Here is a 21714-nt window from a genome sequence, read left to right on the forward strand (position 1 = left end):
TGCGCCAATCACCCGTCACCGGAGGACAGGAGTGCTGCCGTGTGACCGACACATCAGAGGTGATGTTTAGGGGGGAAAAGCTTCGGTCAGCTCCAGTGTCCTGTCTCCTATCTCATGCTGTCATCGCTGCAAATAGGGATGGCACTCAGGAGAGGAATGGGCCACACACACACACACAGACACACACACACACACACATACAAACACACACACCAGTAACTCCAGTCCTTATCTAACACGGGGGGAAGAAGGAAAGTATCATAACACCCCCCCCCCCCCTTCTTTCACATCTCTACTGAGTTTCCCATCACTGACAAGTAGCTGCCAGTAGATGATTGAGTGGGAAGCTGTTGGATGAAGAGGATACAGAATCTGATGAATCTATATACATTAGTGTTCATCTATAATTTCCCCACAGGGACATATAACCTATATGAATGTCAGTCAGATGTGATCGGAAGTGTACATGTGCATAAGCCTTATTGTGTTTTGAGATATTTTTTTTAATCCAACAGTATTTCTTTTTGATCAGGAATAACTTTCCCATTAGTTCCCGACAGAATATGTTGCACAAGATGTTGATGCTTTGAACATCTTTATGCAATAGATCTCCACTTAAGTAACAGCCCTTCATCTGGCACGCAATGTTTTTACCTATCGCCATAAGTCATAGCTAATAATAACATAATTTTATGGTTTTCTATCATAGAAAAGCTCTATCAGAGGGAATGCTATTTAAAAAAGAGAAATAAAGAAGTTTCACATTAATATTCTCACTATATAGGATTTGTATATGGGGGTGTGAATGAATAGGAATAGAATGAATGAATACAAATTCAATATAGATATACTTAGCATTGCTATTGAAGCTTTGGAGATATTGTGTTTGCGACTTTACAAGCAAAACCAAAAAAACACTGAAACTGAGGAGGAGTGAGGATGAAGGAGAGAAACAGACACTGAGATAAAAGAAAGGGAGAGAGAGAGAGAGAAAGATAGAGAGAGAGAGAGATAAAGTCATACACCCGCAGAGACAAGGAGGGAGGGAGGGAGGGAGGCGAGGAAGTACTTAGAGAGGAGACGCATCCTCTGTGCAGTGGTGGAAGCTTCATCTCCTGGTTGCGATCGGACAGCGCTGCGCAGTGAGAGGCGAACATTTCCCAGTTTGTTCCCGGAGCTGTGTTGAGGTGTGACGCGGGGATGTGGATTTACAGGATCGTCCTCGGGCTCGTCCTCGTCTCTTGTTCTGGTAAGTTTGGAGAAAACTATTTTACAAGCGCCAGACTCGCAGCGCGGCTTGCGTCACCGCGGAGTGGAGCTGACGCCTGAACGCACCGTGCGCTCAGAAGACTGGGAAACTGGAGGTTTACTAGAAATAAAAACCTACTTCTATTCTATTGTGTTCTAACTAAATCAGTCTCTGTGATACTTTACAAAAACAACTCTGCAGTGTTCAGTCTTTACAATTTGTGACTATTTATATTTCTGACAGGATACATTTTAAGATTTGTATATTCAAAAAAACAGCCAGAAGAGCTTAGACTGATCATTGTTACGAGATAAAATAATCAGATATGAAAACGACGCTGTTGCCCTCGCTGATGGACGCATTACTGCTGAAGCTCATCCCGCTGGACCAGCAGAGGAATCAGGTCGATAAAGTGACTACTGAACGACCCACTTTACAATCAGATCAGTGCGCCAGTCACCCGGCTCATTGCGCTCAGGCAGAGAAATTGATGAGCTGGTGAGTTAAGTTGAGGATGGTTTCAAATACTATGATGACGGCGTGTGGTCCTCTGGGATTCTCACGGTGCTCAACACCTCCACCGAAACACACACACTCTGAATCTGACACATCACTACAACAAAATCGTGTCAAAGCTACTTCCCACTGTTAGTGTTGGCCTGTGAGAGATGCAATTAGCTATAGTAGCCGAGTTGTTCTGTTTGGATGAGATCTCTTCAATTGACTGGAGTGCACCAACGACTGAGGCAGGGCCACCACTGATTGTGTGCCAGTGTGTGTGTGTGTGTGTGTGTGTTCCAACCTTGGTTTCATGAGGAGCAGTGATAAATGACTGTGCATCCCATTAGGTCCTCTTCATTAATAGCAGTTAAATCAGACTAATGCACACATTGTAATGCTGTTCCCCGGTGTTCTCAGTGTGGCCTCATTAGCTGATCATCCTCAGTGACTCCCAGACCACAGGGGCCGGTTTGCCACAGTGAGTCTTTAATATCGAATAAAACAATCATAAAACCAATGAAATGACCCAAACCATCCAGTTGGCAGACATGCTTGTTGTCGTGGTGAGGCTTATGTGTGTATTGTTGGCGCCAGAAACATGAACCTTGACGTCTCAGTCAGTTATTACACTGTCATCGTTTCCAGGATGTCAGTTTCCAGTGGGTCTTCTGTCTAATGGGCTTATGAATAATGCATATTTATAATCTATACCAGAGTATGGTCAATATTCTTAGGGGCCCAGTGTCAATTGGGGGCAAAGAAATGTCGATACCACTTCATCGGCCCATAGAAATATGCTAATAATTCCTAAGATGCAGTTATCCAACCCTTGTGACAAAGAAATTATAATAGAGGCCTACAATTTTACAGTTAAATAAAAAATAATCTTCTATATAACTAAAAGAAAGCACAAGCACAAATACATGCAAATTTATAGAACTTGAGTTAAGAAAATATTGTCCAAAATGCATTGTTTACTCTGCAAAAAAAATAAAGTTTTACAGGCTCATATTGGCAAACATCATTCTCAGCCAACCAATAAATTGGGCGGGCTCTGCTTCATGCTCTGTGCAGATAAGTGTCAGCTAAATGCACAATTGTCAAATAAACACTGCTGAGAGCCCTTGTTATGTAACTGTGTATTAGAGGGCCGGCGAAATGCGCTCCAGGACTATCAGAAGACTGAGGGTATACGGTTGGTCCTGGTGTCTCCTGATCCCTCCCACTTGACCAAATCCAGGAAGCTGAGCATGGCCAAATGTGCTCGATCCTGCAGCCGCAACAAAAGACTGCCCTTCACTTGCAGGTATGTCCACCCTCATGACATCGCCCTTTCATCTGCTCACTGTAGTGCAATGTGAGCAAAGTTGTGGTCCCTCTTGTTTGCCTAATTATGCTCATCAAAGGAGTTATTCATTGTTGTCTGTCCTGTCCAGCAGGTCCCAAAAGTGCCCTGCATACACATGCCACAGTTTTAATTGCCCTGTCTTGGTTTTTGCTAAGTAGTTAGAGAAAAGTGACCATCAACTATTTCACCCTTCCCCTTTCTCTCTGCCTCCTTATTCTCCAGAGCATTCCTCTATGATCATGGCAACAGGAAATGCCAGTGGCTGTCGTTTGATAGGAACGCACAAGGAGCTCAGAGCCAACAGGACTTCAACTACCAACTCTATCAAAAGAAAGGTGCCCTCCACTGTTCCACCTGGACTCTCTACCACCTGATACCAAAGCAATGTCAACCCGTCACGATGTTCTTCCGTCAGAAAATCGTCTTGATATGTAGTTTCATTTCTAGTCAGCAACACTGTTTCAGTATAAGTACTCAAATGTGGCTTTAAAATCAAGAAGGTCATCGAGTTTTCCAACTATTTTCTTTCAAGGGATTTGGCTTTGTATAGTTTGCATTCCTCCAGAGGAACACGAAGAAGGGAAGGACCATTGTCGTGTTTATTGTGTCCCAGCATATTATGGTTCATTTTCTGTCATTAAGCCCTGTTTGTGTAAATGATGAACCCCCCGCCCCACTTGACTCAGGACTGACCACAGCACTGAACATGCAAGCTGTGCAGCCTAGTTTGCTTGTTCCAAATGTTTTGCAGAAGATTAAGAAAACAGATTTGGCTTTTGGCATTGTACCGTCCTTGTTCAGCTCAGTGTGAACATCTCTGTCGGTCTGTTTTCCTCATCACCGGCCACACTGGCTCCCTGTGCAGGACATCGCTCTCTGGCCGTTGGCTCCTCATGTCTTTCTTGTAGTTTATTTCAGTCTGTAGGTCCGCTCTTCATCCTCTCTCTTTCTGTCTCTCTTCCAGACTATGTCAGAGAGTGCATTGTGGGTACAGGTCAGAACTACAGGGGTCGGAGGTCAGTGACAGTGAGTGGGATCCTGTGCCAGGCCTGGGCCTCTCCTATTCCTCATGAACACAAGTAAGACTCTCTCGACAACGTCAAACAAAATCGTGTCAAAGCTACTTCCCACTGTTAGTGTTGGCCTGTGAGAGATGCAATTAGCTATAGTAGCCGAAGGCCAGTCTGTACGTGCTTGTATGTGTAAATGAGTATGATATATTACGGGTTGATTAGGCTCCTGAGAGCAGTCGTTCATCAGGACTGACCTCATTGTAACACTTTACAGAGTCACAGATCATTTCCTGCCGCGTCCCAACTGTTTTTCAAGGCGTGTGTGTGCTCAATTCTGTGCGTGAGTGTGTGTGTGTTACTGGGATTAGAATCATATCTAATTAGCAGCCTGTTGTTAAACTCTGTAAGTGAACGCCCCAGATTAAGCTAATTTTTCAATACACATTTAGACTCTCTTAAACATTGCTGCTCCTAACAGACAAGAAACAATGAGCTGGAGTTTAAAACCATAAGTAAAGCAATGCCTTCTAAATTATTATGATATTACTGATCTTTAGGAACAGCCTGGTAAAAATGTCCAAAGCAGTACTTATATTCAGTCCACTACTACTTGTTGCAGTAAGTGAAAATATTATCATCATGGTTTCTGAAACGTGAACAATATGACACACATTTTATATAATAAAGGGATTTTTTTCTTTCGCATGCGTCTTTTGGGAGACTTGTTGCTATGTTTTCAGTCACTAAGTTTTGTCAATGTAGGACAGAACAACACTAAGGAGAAAACAGAAGTAAAGTAAAGTTTATCATGTTACACATATTTATAACTATAAGAGAACCTTGTACACACACACACACACACACACACACACACACACACACACACACACACACACACACACACACACACACACACACACACACACCCACCCACCCACCCACCCACCCACACATGCTACCTCCTTCATTCTCCACGCCCCTCAGAGGAATTAAATGACTTTGCAAAGCTTTGTAGTGAGTTGTCGCAGATGAATCAAAGAGGGCAGCGGTTGTACCTCCAGTGAACCTGCTTTATCAGACCGCTATTATCGTCTCTGTAGTTCAGGTAATTAGACCCAGGCACTTTGTATGTTTTATCAGTCAACTCACAGTCATGGGAAACTTTGACTGACACACACAGGAGAAATTGCAATTTTATCAGTGAAGGGTTTCTCCTCTTTTTGATTGCCCTGCTAAGGTCTTTTCATGTCTGTCACTGTCATCACCCAATCCACTGAAAACCTCACATCAAACTTTTATCTTTTCATCGTCATGTGGAAAACACTGCTGACTCAAAGATGACATTATATAAATCATCACGACTGCTGACCACAGCCATATGCTTGCCTGATGTAGAAGATGTGAGTCATTTGTCGATGTGTTTACATTGTACTCAGAACCCATCACGTGGAGAACTAACATTGCTTCTACATATTACATGTGTTTTCTTTAACTCACAACCTCCAGTCGTTGATGGTTTGATCTTTTAACATTGCCATCCATTACTTTTCCACTTGTTAAATTCCACCAGTAATATCAACAGGCAGGCTTCAGCCGTCAGGTTCAGACTCTTTCATAATTGAAAAAAGGTTTCGTCATTCTTTCATAAAAACAAAAAAGGGGCCATGGCTGTTTGAAAGAGAGAAAAGAAAATATCTGGCAACTGGTTTTGGTACATGTGTCTGTTTATGTGACTGCCCCTCTGCTCCTGACAGATTCATGTCCAAGAGGTTCAGGAAGAGGGACCTCAGAGAAAACTACTGCCGCAACCCAGACAACTCCAGCGTTGGCCCATGGTGCTTCACCACGGACCCCCAGGCACACCTCAGACACCAGGAGTGTGGCATACCCCAGTGTTCACAGGGTAGGCTCCACACACAGACACACACATGCAAAACATGTCTGTATACATGGGAGCCCACATTCATCTTAAGATATCGCATGCTGCAAATTGCCTCACCAATTGAGGCTTGATAGTTTGAAATGAGCTGCAGCAAATTAGGCAATCACGTAATACCCTGGACTGAGCAAAGCTGGCCCTTACAGTGGTCTGCTCTACAGCTGTGTGTGTGTGTGTGTGTGTGTGTGTGTGTGTTTGGTGTGTGTGTTTGTGTGTGAGAGGGTGCACAGGAGGCCAGCTGCAGCCATTTCCAGGTGTGTGGTTCAGTTTACGCTGTCCTCTCTTATTCCATCATGTCCAGGTTTTTTTTAAATGGTTTGAACTTATAGGCTGGTGTGTGAATGTAAAATTATTAATCCCTCCGTCACATCCAATATCTAAATTGTGAGCTGTTTCAGGTCCCTGTGGTGCACACAGAAGGAAAGCCGCTGAGTTCAGGTTATGAGTTCGTATAAATAAAACTTAGATATTCATCCGGTTGTGATGAGAGAAAGGGAAAAGGTCTCATCAGTGTTTCAACGTAAATGTTATAGCACAAAGTACCACTGTCAGGCACTGATGTCTTCCTGAATAAGGGATGTTAACGACCTCTGTTATCTAATCCCCGGAGATTCAACCTGTCAGAGGGGCTGTTTCCTCCGCATGTATGACACTGTATCACGTTAATGAGGAACCGGGCTGCAGTTCGATAAGACAGGGAGGGAATCCTTCTTGCTCTCCGGCTCACATATGGTGTCCCAACAGGGTTATCGCAAGTTGTACAGCACAGATAATTACTTTTTATTTTGATAGAGTGCCTGCTTTCATTCGGGAGAAAATGACTGGAAGGGTTTCTCCAGAAATTAGCTGGTCCTAATGGGAAACACACACACAGACACGAAAACATGGCGTGCTGCACAAAGTCACACACACACACACACACACACACACACACACACACACACACACACAGGCCAGTGGAACTAAATGTGCTCTGTCATGACAGCAGTGGACTCATACACATCTGTTTCTAATCTGCATGCTCTCCGTTGTTTAAACTAGACGGTGTGTACTACTCACCATGGAACAAATGCTGCTTTTACATCAAAGAAATCCTTGCCTTCATTAGCGCGACATATAACATGTACCTCTTTACATTATATACACGAGTGTATGTGTCTATAAAATCTGAACCTGGAGATCTATCATTTATATATGGAGGCTTTTATTGCTAAATGTTTCAAAACTATCTGGGGGCAGAACATGATGAAGTCAAATGTATTAAATTAGAAGCTACATTTATTTTTATTCTGTGCTCAGAATATCGCCTGGGGAAAGCGAACTCCTTACTGTTGATAGTGTTTCTCTAAACTGTTTGCTCTCTCTCTCTCTCTCTCTCTCTCTCTCTCTCTCTCTCTCTCTCTCTCTCTCTCTCTCTCTCTCTCTCTCTCTCTCTCTCTCTCTCTCTCTCTCTCTCTCTCTCTCTCTCTCTCTCTCTCTCTCTCTCTCTCTCTCTCTCTCTCTCTCTCTCTCTCTCTCTCTCTCTCTCTCTCTCTCTCTCTCTCTCTCTCTCTCTCTCTCTCTCTCTCTCTCTCTCTCTGTGTGTGTGTGTGTGTGTGTGTGTACGTGTCGTTGCTCCACAGTGGAGTGCATGAGCTGTAATGGGGAAGATTACCGAGGGCCCATGGACCACACAGAGAGTGGAAGGGAATGCCAGCGCTGGGACCTGGAGGAACCTCACAAACACCTGTACCACCCCAAGAGGTGACACACTCTCAAACACACACACACACACACACACACACACTCACTAACACACACTCACACACACACACCTGCATAACATCACTCTGCATCCCAGTGAGTTGTGCCGGCTCAATCACACTTAAGCCCACACACATGGATTCATGTAACGGAATACTAAAACACTACGAGAGTACTTGATGTAATAACACGTTGATATATTATCTTCATGTGGTTGTGGTGCACTAAGTCTGGAGATTAAGTGATTTGGAGTCAGACAGTGTGTGTTTCCCTGAGAGATTGCCATCAGAATCCAGCGTGTAATTTGGTCTTTTTAGCCGTGTTATGCTTGGAAAAATCTTCACTCTGTATTAATTGGCCCAAATTCCTTTAAGCTGTCAGTAGATTATAGAACTGACTCGTGTCCAGCCATGAGATAAGCTCGTACCTATTTTAGGGAGGCCATATATTACTATATTACGTCCTCTTTCCGTGTGTGTAGCACGCCGGCTGTGTGCATCTGTGGCGGGACTGTTCCAGCTTGTGGGATGGCAGGTGGTCTGGATTAGTGGGGGACTCGTTAACACATCCTTAATCATCCAAGTGTTTGTGTAAACGAGGTCCCTGGCTGCTCATAGCGCTAATGTAATGAGAGTGTCCCTCAGCCTGATGCTGCGTGGACCTGGAGGCAGCAGGCCTGGAGGGATGTGGGACCCGGGGATGACTTCCTGTTGTAGAACACCTGCAGCGGTGGAGCTCATTTTCCTCCTCGCTTCCCCCGATCGCTGAGCAGATTCACAGATAGGAGTCTGTGCACCGTTCCTGTTATTAATGCTGCAGTTGCGCCGAATGGGGAATTGTCTCTCTGCTTGTACTCGCTTCTCATACGGATTCAGATGGAAACATCTTTTTCAGATATCTCTGGGCCTTAAGAATGATGTAACAATTACTATTTTGTACCACTATTTTGTAAAGAGCTGTGCTATGAGCTACAAAAATAAAATTTTCTGCAATCCTCTTTTTTTTAGATTAGATTCAACTTTATTGTTATTGCACAGTACAGGTACATATACAACGAAATGCAGTTTAGCGTCTAACCAGAAGTGCAAAAAAGGCAGTAAAAGTGCAGAGTATTGTGCATATTAAAGTGAAAATGTAAATAAATAAGATCTGAACAGTAGAAATATAAATGGAATATTACAGTATTAACAGGAATTTTATGATATAAGAACGATGAATACACTATGAGCAGGATAAAAATATAAATATATATAAATATGAATACACTATAGGCGGGGTAATACAGTAGTACAAAAAAAAAATGTTGCTTTTTTTTCATCTTAACCCTGAGGTTATTTCATACTGTATGTTTTGTATTAGGCACCCCGACGAGGGCCTGGACGATAACTACTGTAGGAACCCAGACGGACGCCACCGACCCTGGTGCTTTACCACAGACCCAAACACACCCTGGGAGTACTGCGACATCAAAGTTTGTGGTAAGCATGTTTGTTTGTGTGTGGTTGACTGCATTAGCATTTCTCATGCACGATAAGCGCGTGTCTGTTTGGGGTGTGTTTGGGTTTCGGTACGGGCCCATGAAGCATGATTGACCGCACCACGATTTACAACTTCCTGTACCTTTCATTTGACCACTCCTCTTCCTCTCATTGGCCGATACCATTGAATGCACACACATACACACTCACGCACACACACTCAGACACACGTAGCCCCCCCCCTCTTAGCGCTGGCTCTCTGTTATGTCTTCTCTAACAGCCGGATTGTTTATTTTTCCGCTGCACCACTGACCTGCTGTTTATTGTTCTATGCCAGCTCTTACGTGTGGTGGTCAAACGGCGCAGGGCTCAGTTACGGCTCCACATTAACTTCCTATTACCCACCGCGACACCACGCCAGGGTCATACACACTACAGGCAGATTGCTTTCATTACACCTCCTACACTCGTGTGTGATTGATTAGTGAGCCGGGCATGTGTGCCTGTGTTTTGTCGTGTCCGTGCTCTCGCAGGAAACCGACAGATCAGCGCTTTCTCTTTGTTGACCATGTCATCAGGAACAAGTCGCTGAGACAGCCACAGTGGTTCTGAAGAACATAAAACAGCAAGAGAGAGAGAGAAAGGGGGGGAGCAGTGGTGTTATTGCAGGGATCAGCTTCTTTCTCCTGAGTCTGCGAGTGGCCTGTTTGCCTGCTAGAATCATCAGCAGCCCTGGCAGCCTGTTGACTAGATGGCACTCCTCCATGTGGACCCAGTGATTCACGGCCCCCCCAACCCTTGCTTTTTCCCCCCTCTCTAAAAACCATCTCCTACCCTCTGCTCTCTCTGTCTCTCCCTCTGCTCTCTCCCTCTGCTCTCTCTGTCTCTCCCTCTGCTCTCTCTCCATCTCTCTCTGTCTCTCCCTCTGATCTCTCTCCGTCTCTTTCTGTCTGTCCCTCTGCTCTCTCTCCATCTCTCTCTGTCTCTCCCTCTGATCTCTCTCCGTCTCTTTCTGTCTGTCCCTCTGCTCTCTCTCCATCTCTCTCTGTCTCTCCCTCCATCTCTCTCTGTCTGATATGGGAGTTTGTCGGGAACAGTATGTTTACGACCCAGTTCGCCTTAATCAAAACAAGGCGGGTGAGGGAGGGCAAGAGACAGAGAGACAAAGTGGTCTTTTGTCAAGGTTCTACTGTTTACTGTTTACTGTCACAAACAGTGCATATCTATGTTTAGATTCACTGCACAGTCTGAAAACATCTGTTTTGTGGTTTTGAGGATGTGCATCTTTACACACTGTCTGATGCAATCATGCACAATGTGCAGATTAATGGACTCAAGTAACTTCTGTATAATGAGCAGTGAAAAGTCAAGCAGATAAGATTTCCAGCTGCATCACACTGTAGGTCGTTCTGATCCAAACTCATAAAGGAAGCTGTTCTGGGGGAAAGCAGGTGGCCAAGACATCGAGGCTGTTCAGCCATTCCTCACGTCAAAGGCACTGAATATTTCCTGAGCGCTGAATCATTTACTATTTATTATTCCATATAAATGTGTGGATGTGCAACGATCTGATTAAACACACACACACACACACACAATGGAAGTTTTGACCCCAATTGATTTCACTGTCACTCCTGATCCGAGCAACTTGTTACATTGCGAAATATTTGGTGCCGACAGATAAAATCCTGCATTGTGCGGTTGCTATGACTGGAATCAGAGCCGCGGCATCACATGTGTGAGTGAGAGCAATCATTTTAAAAAATCTTGAAAGGGGCGGAGAAATAAGACCACGAGTGCTGCTCTATAACCTGCAATGTAGTACATCAAGATCTCAGTGCAATGCCACAGTTCACCCGCCTCGCTTTTATAAAGTTCAAGTCGGAGATGACTCAACTCTAAATTTGTTCTCTCAGCATTGCTTTGCCTCTTCTGTGAAAATCACAGGATAAATTAGGAGGCCTTACTTTCTACTTTGGTTCGGTAACATTTGAAATTGTATCCTGATGTTGCCTGACCAGTTGACTGCAATTATAGGATACCTCTTGTACAGTGTGTTCCCCAGCATTTATTAGGCTGATTATCATATATTTTGAGTGTGCTGTAGGAAATAAGTCATGTTGTGTGGATAGCTTGGCTATTTCAATAATAGCAGGTTTCAATAATCGTAAAATGTTTTCTCAGTTGGCTGCAGCATCAATTGTCTTTTGACATTATTAAATGTGTCTTAGTCTTTTATGCTCCAACTATAACACCACAAAAGTCTTAACTACTATTATATACTTTATTGTTTTGTATTATCCCATAAAACTGTGTAAGCTTGGGTTGTTATAAAAAGATGATTGAGTGTGTCACACGTGTTGCGCGCTCCCTTGACCAAACAAACCCCTTAATGTGTTTTTTCTCTTTCACAGAAACCCCCCCTGAAAGCAATAGGGTGGAAACCACCGAGTGTTACCAGGGCAGAGGGCGGGGTTATAAGGGGACAGTGGACATGACACCCACCGGACTAACCTGCCAACGCTGGGACTCCCAGCATCCCCATAACCACACATTCTTTCCTCAGGCCTACCCCTGCAAGTGAGTCAGACACTCACATAAGACCACCGCCCACTCACTCAACCACCTGCATGCACTTAAATCTTCAGTTAATAACCCAGACTTTCTCTGTGTTTTTCAGGGACTTGAGAGAAAACTACTGTCGCAATCCAGATGGCCAAGAATCCCCCTGGTGCTTCACTACGGACCCCAGAGTCCGCACAATGTTCTGCAGCAGCATCCCTCAGTGCGGCACCCAGGCAAACCGTGTCAGTGGTGAGAGACTCAACCGTATTATCCAGCACTCAGACCAGCAAGGGGAGAGTTGGTTTGCTCTACATCAGAAGCCAAACAATAGTCTGCATTTTCAAAGTTTGTGGACCTTTGAGTTCACATGAGACCCTGTAACCACACATATTATTTAGTAGCCCGGTTTACTCCGTCCCTGTGGAAAACTGCTGCCCTATAGTACTGTGGGAAGGACGGACCACCGCGCCTCACATAAACGAGCCCTGACAGCGGCTCAGGATCATCAGGTCTCACTGGGCAGTGAAAGATGGAGTGGAAGAATTTGTGCTTGACAGGATTGTAGCAAGAGATTTGGAAGTAAAAGATGTAGATGCATGGCTGAGTACGCAAACTCAAATTTCCCAAGGGATCTATGGTGTATTTCTTTGAGATGGCGTGGCCTTGCATTGGGATTATAAACCCTCTCTGAGGCTGTATTGTGGTCTACCCCTGAGGGTTGAATGCATTCCCGTATGAGATGTAGGGTGACAGACAGCCTCAAAACCTTATTTATGGCCCATGTTTTTCTAAGATATCATCGTGGATGACTTTGTTTTCCCAGCTTTAGATCCAAAGAAAAGCAAAGTAGCTAAGAATTTAGGAGTTGTTTTGATTCGTCCGATTATAACCGATTATTGCACAACGTATGACAAATGCACAATGACGGTTTGAAGATTTGGGTTAGGGTTTTGCAATTTTACATAAGCTTAGCAATCCTGGCTCTTGCCTCTTGTTTCCTGTTTAAAGTTGTTTGTATGTCTCGTTTGCCTATTGGATTTTATTTCCTCTCTTTTGTCCAAATCTAGTCTGCTACGAAGGTTTTGGAGAGACTTACCAAGGAGAGCTGTCAAGGACTAGATCAAACCTGCCCTGTGCTCCCTGGACCGACCACAGCAACAGGTACAGGCAACTTTCCCAAACCACAATGTACAACACAGATCTACTCCATCCATAAACTGCAGACAAGAACAAGTTGCTAAAAATAGAGATCAAAATGTCCCACAGTTATTGTACCACTGGAGTGTAGCAAGCAACGAGATTTTTAAAGAGCTCAGTGGCATCAAAGAAAACCACTGATAACGAGCAGAATTATCATAAAATGCAAATTTGATGGGTTTCAAAAGGAGAACGAGTACTTGAGAAATTAGCTCTCAGTGATAGAGGCTTGTCCATGAAAGCCTCAGTGTGCAGGAGAATGCATTTATGTTTTCAAGAACCATGTGTGCGAACATGATATGTGGTGGTTAGTGTGGAGAGGTGACCTTTTATTGACCTCCAGTTAAGTCGTAGTGTTGTTAGCAGGTCGAGTTGGGCCTCTTCTTTCTCCGAGGACAAAACAGCTCCTGCGGGTGCCGTGAGTAGCCTCTCCAGCATCTCCTAATGGCCGGAGAAGTGTTTCCCTGAAGATGACCTAACTCGCCAGGAATGACTCCCAGTGATAACTTGGCTGGGAGATATTCACTTCACGCCTCACCTTTGACCCTAAACCCCCTTCTCCGTAAGAACACCTCAAAGCCAATCATCTCCGCCGCTTGGCTCCTGCCCAGGGTCAGAAGTCAGGGTTCGGGAGTCCGACTGAGAGCCGGCTGTTATCCTAGCTGCTAGAAATACAGCACATATAAACACAGATTTGAAACTCCGCATTGCTTTGATTTGATACCCAGCGTCCCCTCTCTCGTGTCTCCCTTTCTCCTACAATTATCCACCTTATCAGCTCAGGAATTTAGCGTGGGAAAGAATTCTGTTTGTGGTTTCAAAATTCTTAGGAGAATAAAACTCATGTGTGTGATATGTCTACACAAGCAATGCCATAGGTATGTGGGTGTAGGTGGATGCATTCTGTCTCAGTGAGTAATCCCTCTGCAGAGCCTACACAGCTGTGTAGTCTAACTGTCCAGATCCGATCTTTGGCTAACTCTGAGCTATGGTTGTAAATCACCGGTAAATTCTTATTACTTTCATCAACAGCTGAATGATAAAAAAAAAATTCCATATGTTTTGAAATCGTCCTTTGGGCCTAATGAATGTTGATGACAGATTACTTATTGGCTCTTTTGTGTTTGTCCAGCGGTGAGAGGGACATGCTGATGTCTGGCCTGGAGGGAAACTACTGCAGAAATCCTGATAAAGACAAACACGGCCCCTGGTGTTATACCAACAACTCTGCCATACCCTGGGACTACTGCACTGTAAACCCATGTAAGTGGATGTGCACGTGTCTTCGTGCAGGCGCACACAATTGCATACACACTGTAAGGGGAAACAATCTGTAAGGCCGTGCAAAATTGAAAATTTGCCACACTCCCGGATCTCAGACTGAGCTAGAGAAGATTTGCTTGCTCTGTCTGGTGGTCTGCCTCACTTACACACACACGTGCTTTGTTCGCAGTGTGTAGATCTGTCTACACCTGCAGGTCAGTGTGTGTCAGAGGAGATTCACAACTCATCAGGAGGACAGGGGAGGCTTCTTCTTCTAACCATTTCAACATGCACCAAAAAGCATCATGACCGTATCTTTGTTTATGTATTTGTGGTATTGTGATTAGATCAAATTATGCAGGTAGGCATGGTGCATTTGGCTAATCAAAATCTATCAAATATTTTAAAAACAGTTTTTATGAATAGTGACTCATACTTTACATGACAATAAATGTATAAACCTCCATCCATTTGAAAATCAATTTGAAAAACCTGTTGATATTGAATTTGAAATGTGAAATACACTTTTGTGTTACATTCAATCAAACGACTCTGATTTTGGAAAATGACAGTGACATGACCCTGGCCCTCTTTGCTGCGGCTACTTCTACTGTGAAACGTACACCCGTGTGTGGGGTCGCCTCTTATCTTGTATCACTTAATTCTACCTTGTTTGTCTCGTCTCCTTTTCCCTGCAGGTGATGGTTCACAGAACACCATTCCACTGGGTGAGTGTCTCTGTCTGTATCTGTCTGTCTCCGTCTGTCTGTGTCTGCTCAGCTGCTATTCAATCGCCTCCGAGGCAAGAAGAATGGTATTTTCAGAACTCGATGAAGTCCTTTTTATGTGCAGCTATTATGATACATGATGCGGGACATTATGTTGTCATGATGACATCTGTTTCTGTGTATGTGCATTTATAGGCCTGCCTGTGTGTGTGTGTGTGTGTGCGTGTGACTCATCACACACACTCATCTCTGTAAAATAACTCAAAAACAGAGGGTGAACTCCTCAACATTCAGAGTTATAATTATGCTCATGTGTTATGTGAGCATATTCACTAATTACCTCAACTAATGGCATCATCAGCATAACCGCTGTTTTATATATAATAATGATTATAGTGAATCATTAGACAGCTCAAGTGCCCCTTGTGTTGCAAATATGTAACCAGTTAACTACAGTGTGTCTTTATATTTTAAACGAATTACATATCGCATAACATGAGGCGTTAACCTATCTGTGTGCGTGTTTCTGCTTCCAGGTGAGCTGTCCTCTGTGAATTGTTTCATCCATAAGCGAACAAGGATTGTTGGAGGAGGTCCAGTGAGGATATCAGACGGAAGCTGGATGGTCAGCATACAGAAAGGGTACAGCGGTGCATTTAATATTCCACACATCTTTCTCGAACAGCGAAAAAAACACAGGAGGCTATCCTGCCCATACTACTCTTGAATTCATAAATAATTCAGTGAGATTGTTCTTTCTATATATTTTTGTTTTCAGTTAAAAAATAGGCTTTTGCACAATGCTATGTATCCCTGCATGCAAACGTTTGACAAAATATATATATGATCCAGCCGAAGTTTTGCAGAGAAACAACACTCACCTAATTATAAAAGTTATCTGTTGTTTAGGAGGAGGCAGTGCAGTACTGCAGCATTTTTTCACTGCAGTACCAACAGCACACTTTAAAGCCAGCAAAGCCAAAATTCACAGAATATAATTTAGTGTAGACACTTATATGACATTCTTTCCGATTCCCCAAACAATGCAGTGAAACAGGACTTCAGGGCAAACGTTTAAAATACACTGTATGCATAGTTCCCATGGCTTTCCTCACAGTTAAGTCAATATATGGCTCTGCACAATGTCAGTGGCTAATTTCTGTGCCTGCCTTAAAGCTGCCTGTTTGCTTGGCTTGTAGTAATACTGGTTACAGCTTTCTTTCTGAAACTGTAAAACTTACCTGCAGTAATTGAGCCGCAGCGAAACACATGCCATGTGTGAAGCAGTTAGGATGAACAGTTATTGAAATATGTGAGCCACAGCCAGAGAGACAGACTGACAGATAGACAGATGTCTGTCCAGATGTCTAGAAGTGGAAGATAGATACACTCCTCAACAATAACAGCACTAATTCATGGGAAGTGTTTTACAGCTGCTGATGTACTGGATAAGTCCTCTATGTGCCATTGATGTCTTGTTCTTTCCCCAGCTCCGTGCACTGGTGTGGGGGTTCACTGATACGAGAGAAGTGGGTCCTCACTGACAGACAGTGCTTCTCCTCATGGTAACGCTCATCTGTTAAATCTGAATTATTTTCTTCTGCTTAAACCTTAAACTGTCAATGTATTTAATGCAAAATGTATTAGTTCATTTCATATATATATATCCCCCTATATTAAAGCTTAATAGACTGTTTTCAGTGGCTACTGTTTCCCAGTAATAAAAGTGGAATATTTTATAAAGTACTAACTCTGTCTTCTGCGTCTCCAGCGTTCCGGACCTCAGTGAGTATCGTGTGTGGCTGGGAGTCTCTGATATTGGAGAGGGCGCTGCTGACTGGTCCAACAGACAGGAAGTGAGCATAGCTCATGTGATATGTGGCCCAGAGGGCTCGAGTTTAGCCCTCATAAGGCTGTCGAAGTGAGTGCCTGGAAAAATCATCTTGAGCATACATAACATTGATATGCAGCATGTTTGTGTGTGCGAGTGAATATGCGATGTTAATCATGCTCTGCATTTTCTGTCTTCATTAAATATGTCCAGGCCTGCACTACCTGCAGACAACGTCCATACGATTCAGCTGCCTGTGGCCGGGTGCTCCATCCCAGAAGGAACGATATGTGAAATGTATGGATGGGGCGAGACCAAAGGTAGTGATATTCAATATTGATATTCTATATTTCATATTCACTGCAGCTGCTGCACACATCACTGCAGCTCTGCCAGGTTTACGATATATTGTATTTTTTCCCCCAGCAATCCTGATTTATTTTCTTTATTTTCTTTCCTCTAAATGATATACGTCGGAGGAGCGCCTGTACTGTAACACAGTCGTCTCTTAATAGCTTAGGCCATATGTTTCTGTACCTTGGATGAGTACTGCTCATTGGGTGGCTTGCTGTACAGACGGGGTTAAAGTTAAAATGTGTCTGGATGTTTCATTCACACTTCCCTCTGTGTACCTGAAAATGGAAGTAAACCCAATGTATCACTATGTTATATTTATGTTTATTTATGTTATATTACAGGATCATGTGCAACCAAAACGCGTAGGAGTTCTCCAGAAAATGGCAGCATTTGTATCACATGTGCTGCAACACAATAGAAGCAATAACGTTCAACTTTGAACTCTTTCAGGCACCGGACATGACGATGTATTAAAAGTGGTTAACCTGCCCATCGTCAGCAACGAGCGATGTCGAGAAATGCACAGAGGGAACTTCCACATCAGCGACACCAAGATCTGTGCAGGAGGCAGGAGGAATGAGGGAGTGTGTGAGGTAAACTGTTACTAAAGAACAATCCACAGTAGAACTCATGGTGCTTTAAGGACTTGTTGGTAAACAAGAACAAGCCTTTACACCTTCAGATAGAGAGATTGTTCCCAGTGTGAGTTTCGGAGGATTATTAGCGCCCTGGCTCCACATTGCACTTTCAAAGCTCAGTTTGATCTAAATCTCTAACAAATGTTCTTTGAATCCAAAGGCTTAGTATTCAGTCTGTTGTAAATAGAGCAGCTGTAGAATGTTGCACTAAATTTCATCAGCGATTAAAGCCTCGGTTTTGTGGTTTCTAGCTGTGGAAAAGAGATGTCCATGTTCACGAATACTGCCGGCACTGTCTGTCACTGAGGGCATGAAAATAACATTTAGCTTTCATTAAACCTTCTGAAAATGTAAACATTGATGGCAGCCATGTCCTAACCACTGACGCAGAGAAATGTGCTATGTATTTCTTCTTCTGTAGAGGGATTATGGCGGTCCTCTCGTGTGTGAGGATAGAGACAGCAGGGTTATTGTCGGCGTGAGCGTCCATGGCAGAGGCTGCGCTCGGGCCAACCAGCCGGGCATCTTCATCAACGTGCCCTTCTACACCCAGTGGATCCACAAGGTCTTCAAGTACTACCCCAACCCCGAGACTGATTAAATCCAGAGGAGAATTAGACAGAACCAGGGGACAAAATCAAGCCCGGAGCCGCAACTTCTGTCAATCCAGCTGTGCATTAGGACACCAGATGTCTGTGTTGTCTATAGCCCACAGGTCAATAAGCAACTGATCAGAGAACAGCTGAATGGAAGGGGAAACGTTATGATGTAAGATTTAAACGTAGTATTAACAGACACCACACTGATCCTGTGACTCACTGACAGGAATTGTGAAGAGGAAAAAAAGTATTCGTATTTCAGAAATGGGAAATGAAGCTACTGCAAAAGAAAATGACCCGTTCCAAGTTTTATATTACAGTTAAAAGGAAATTTGTCCTCGATTGAGTTTGAAGCACACCAGACAAAACATTTGGTTTTCATGTATTTTTTTCTCCTTTGTTGGCGAAATTCACCAGAGCATGTGTGCATGTGAATACTCTTGATTCCTGGCATTACTTGAATGTTCTAAAACACCAAAGTGCAGCGGTTCAGCAGCTCCCTCGGTAGAGTACCTCAATAGGCCACTTAGAAAAACTATCCAAAGGTAGGGCAACGTTAAGGGTACTCCCGCCATAAAGTGGCCCTTACTGTACATAGTATTTTAATGAGTGTATTTGTGACACTCTACAGGTGATTTGGGTCTTATAGATCTATAACAAGAGAAAAATGAATGTCGTGTTTGGCGGATGAATTATGTACAGAATGTTATCTACATTTCAGCTTTTAGCCATGTGTCTGTCTCATCATGTCGGCTCCACAACAAACTCCCATGTTTAGTATTGTACTGTTATCACAATACCACTGACTGTGTATGTATATTGATGCTTGTAGCCTCCTGTGTAGATAAAGGAATGTAAGGCAGTCAGCAGAAAATGTAACATTCACGTGTACACGCAAGCTTTTTCTATACAAAATCAAATATTTCCTTAATATGCTTATGTTAATTCATCATGGGTGTGTATGTGTGTGGGTGTTTGTGTGCATTTTTTTGCAGCAGGGCCTGTATGCAAAAAAGAAACTGCAGAAGGAGAGAGAGTGTGTGTGTGTGTGTGTGTGTCCGTGTGTGTGCATTTGAGGTTGTGCATGTTAAAGCCAGAGCTGAATGAATTATCCCCTCCCAACACTCAGGCCTTGGCAGTCCTCCAATTCCATCCACTCTGGATATTAGCCTTGCAAAGTCCGTCACTTTAAACTTTGTCATGGGAAAGAAGGTTTGCTCTTTGTAACTGTGTTGTCTGTAATAGACGCTTCACTGAGATGACTGAAAGGCCCTTGAAACAAATTAACAACCCTCTTTTACCAGTGTAAATGATGGAGCTCGTTTTGTATTGTAAATACATTATGTTTGTTTAAGAGTGAGTGGGTATATGAGTATGTGTGTGAGTGTGTGTGTGTGTGCGCACTGAAAGATGCTGCAAGCTGCTATACCCTAGAGGTTGTACAGTGCTGTCTTCTGTTCTCTGTATAATGTACATTGACTATAAACTTCATGTCATTTTAACCAACACGCTAAATATAAAACATAATTCAAGCGATTATTTTGAATATTTTATGATGTCTGTCATATTAAATGTTTTTTATCAAATCCCTGAGTTTCTTTTCCATTTTGTCGCATTCCCTGAAAGCCTCATTTAAGTGCTCTGAATGCAAATGTCACTCTCTCACTCTCGCTGTATAATGAAGACAAGGCTGTTGTGCACCCCCACCAGGAGATGGCACCACAGTCGCACACTGCCTGTAAAATGTCCTTCTAATCATACTAATCTCTCTGTCCCTCTCTCACACATATGAATCCCCACATATACTGACACATCCACTTAGATGGAAGTAGGAGATAGATATGAGGGGTAAAAGAGTTCATGTGTGTGTGTATAGGTGTGTGTCTGCGTTTGTATGTGTTAGTGTAGGTGTAAGGGCAGAAGAGCAAGAGTCTGAGAGCTGTAGATTAAACGCTGAATCCGTCAATGCAGTATTGAGGAACTTATAGAGCAAGCAGAAAATACATGGGGATCGACAAATTCTGTTGCTATGCACAATGTGTGCTGACACCACACACACATATGGTATACACACACACACAGAGAGAGAGAGAGACACACACAAAGAGAGCGTTCTGTGATAACAGATACGGTAGAAGCATCAAAGGGGGATGAAGCGTAAGAAGATTGCTTTCATCTGCAGGTCAGCTGGACAGACAGAAAGACAGAAAATGCAGACATAACCAGGAAGGCAGATGGAAGGGCAACTGTGCACACACACAGACACACACACACACACACACACACACACACACCCCACACACACACACACACACACAGAAAGAGAGAGAGAGAAAACAAGTGTGAGAATGGGCTGACTTCACCCTGGCTCAGTGCACCGTGAGATCTACAGCATACACGAGTCTAATGATCCAGAGAACATGGCTTGTGTCAGGGCTGTTCAGGCTGGCGTGAAAGCACTTGTCTCTCTCTCTGTGTGTGTGTGTGTGTGTGTGTGTGTGTGTGTGTGTGTGTGTGTGTGTGTGTGTGTGTACACTAGACAGAGAACAGACTAGGAAGTGAACATTCACTCATGACTTGCAGCTCTCTCAAGTGCATCTAAATTAACACATAAAAGTACCTAGATAAAAAATATGTACAAATTATATACATGTACATTTCCAATAATAATAATATTAAATATTCATAGTAATGATAATGACTTTATACATCTTGCATAATCAATGTAGAAAAATGTTTCACATAGAAGCACATTTATGTGTAAAGATTAAGCAGGTTAAGATTAAACAGGATAAACTCCTCATTAGGTAACGCTATCAATTTAATTGCAATCTATGAGATAAATAAATAGAATCACGAAAGCAGGAAAAGACAAACAGAAACAATCATTGGAGATGACTGGTAAAACAAAACATGTCAAAATATTTACAGCATATGGAAAAGAGTTAAGATTTATTCTGTCAGGATAAAATCCTTTAGATGGATCTTAGCTTCTTCAAAGGAGTCCCAGAATGGAGCATATGAGTGTGTGTTTTTAATAAGGGCTACACCGGATTTTCATGAATTCTGCCGTTACTGTAGAGGACCATGAACACATTCAGAATGAGTTGTTTCCTCATGAATTTCAAACTAAATGTGGAGGTGGTCGGCCATTGAAATTCAGTCACAGTTGCAGGGCACTCTTACTGCATGCAGAGATCTAAGTGCAACTGGTGGCGTCTCGGTCGCTCTGTGTGCGTGTGAGTGTGTGTGTGTGAGTTACATG

The 21714-nt window shown here is 43.3% G+C and overlaps 1 protein-coding gene across 1 annotated transcript; it reads left to right on the top strand.

Annotated features, from left to right (window-relative positions):
• The first annotated feature begins 1063 nt into the window (after window positions 1-1063).
• On the top strand, window positions 1064-20035 carry hgfb (hepatocyte growth factor b). The gene is made up of 18 exons (XM_061075974.1): window positions 1064-1249; window positions 2897-3056; window positions 3321-3433; window positions 4063-4177; window positions 5866-6014; window positions 7673-7793; window positions 9153-9271; window positions 11686-11851; window positions 11952-12085; window positions 12904-12997; window positions 14166-14296; window positions 14995-15024; window positions 15561-15666; window positions 16515-16589; window positions 16796-16945; window positions 17069-17175; window positions 17663-17805; window positions 18272-20035. Exons 1-18 carry the CDS (start codon window positions 1201-1203, stop codon window positions 18449-18451), a joined length of 2142 nt encoding a protein of 713 aa, XP_060931957.1. The 5' UTR covers window positions 1064-1200; the 3' UTR covers window positions 18452-20035.
• Window positions 20036-21714: the final 1679 nt, after the last annotated feature.

Source organism: Limanda limanda, chromosome 8 (assembly GCF_963576545.1).
Source record: "Limanda limanda chromosome 8, fLimLim1.1, whole genome shotgun sequence".
NCBI classification, from domain to species: Eukaryota; Metazoa; Chordata; class Actinopteri; order Pleuronectiformes; family Pleuronectidae; genus Limanda; species Limanda limanda.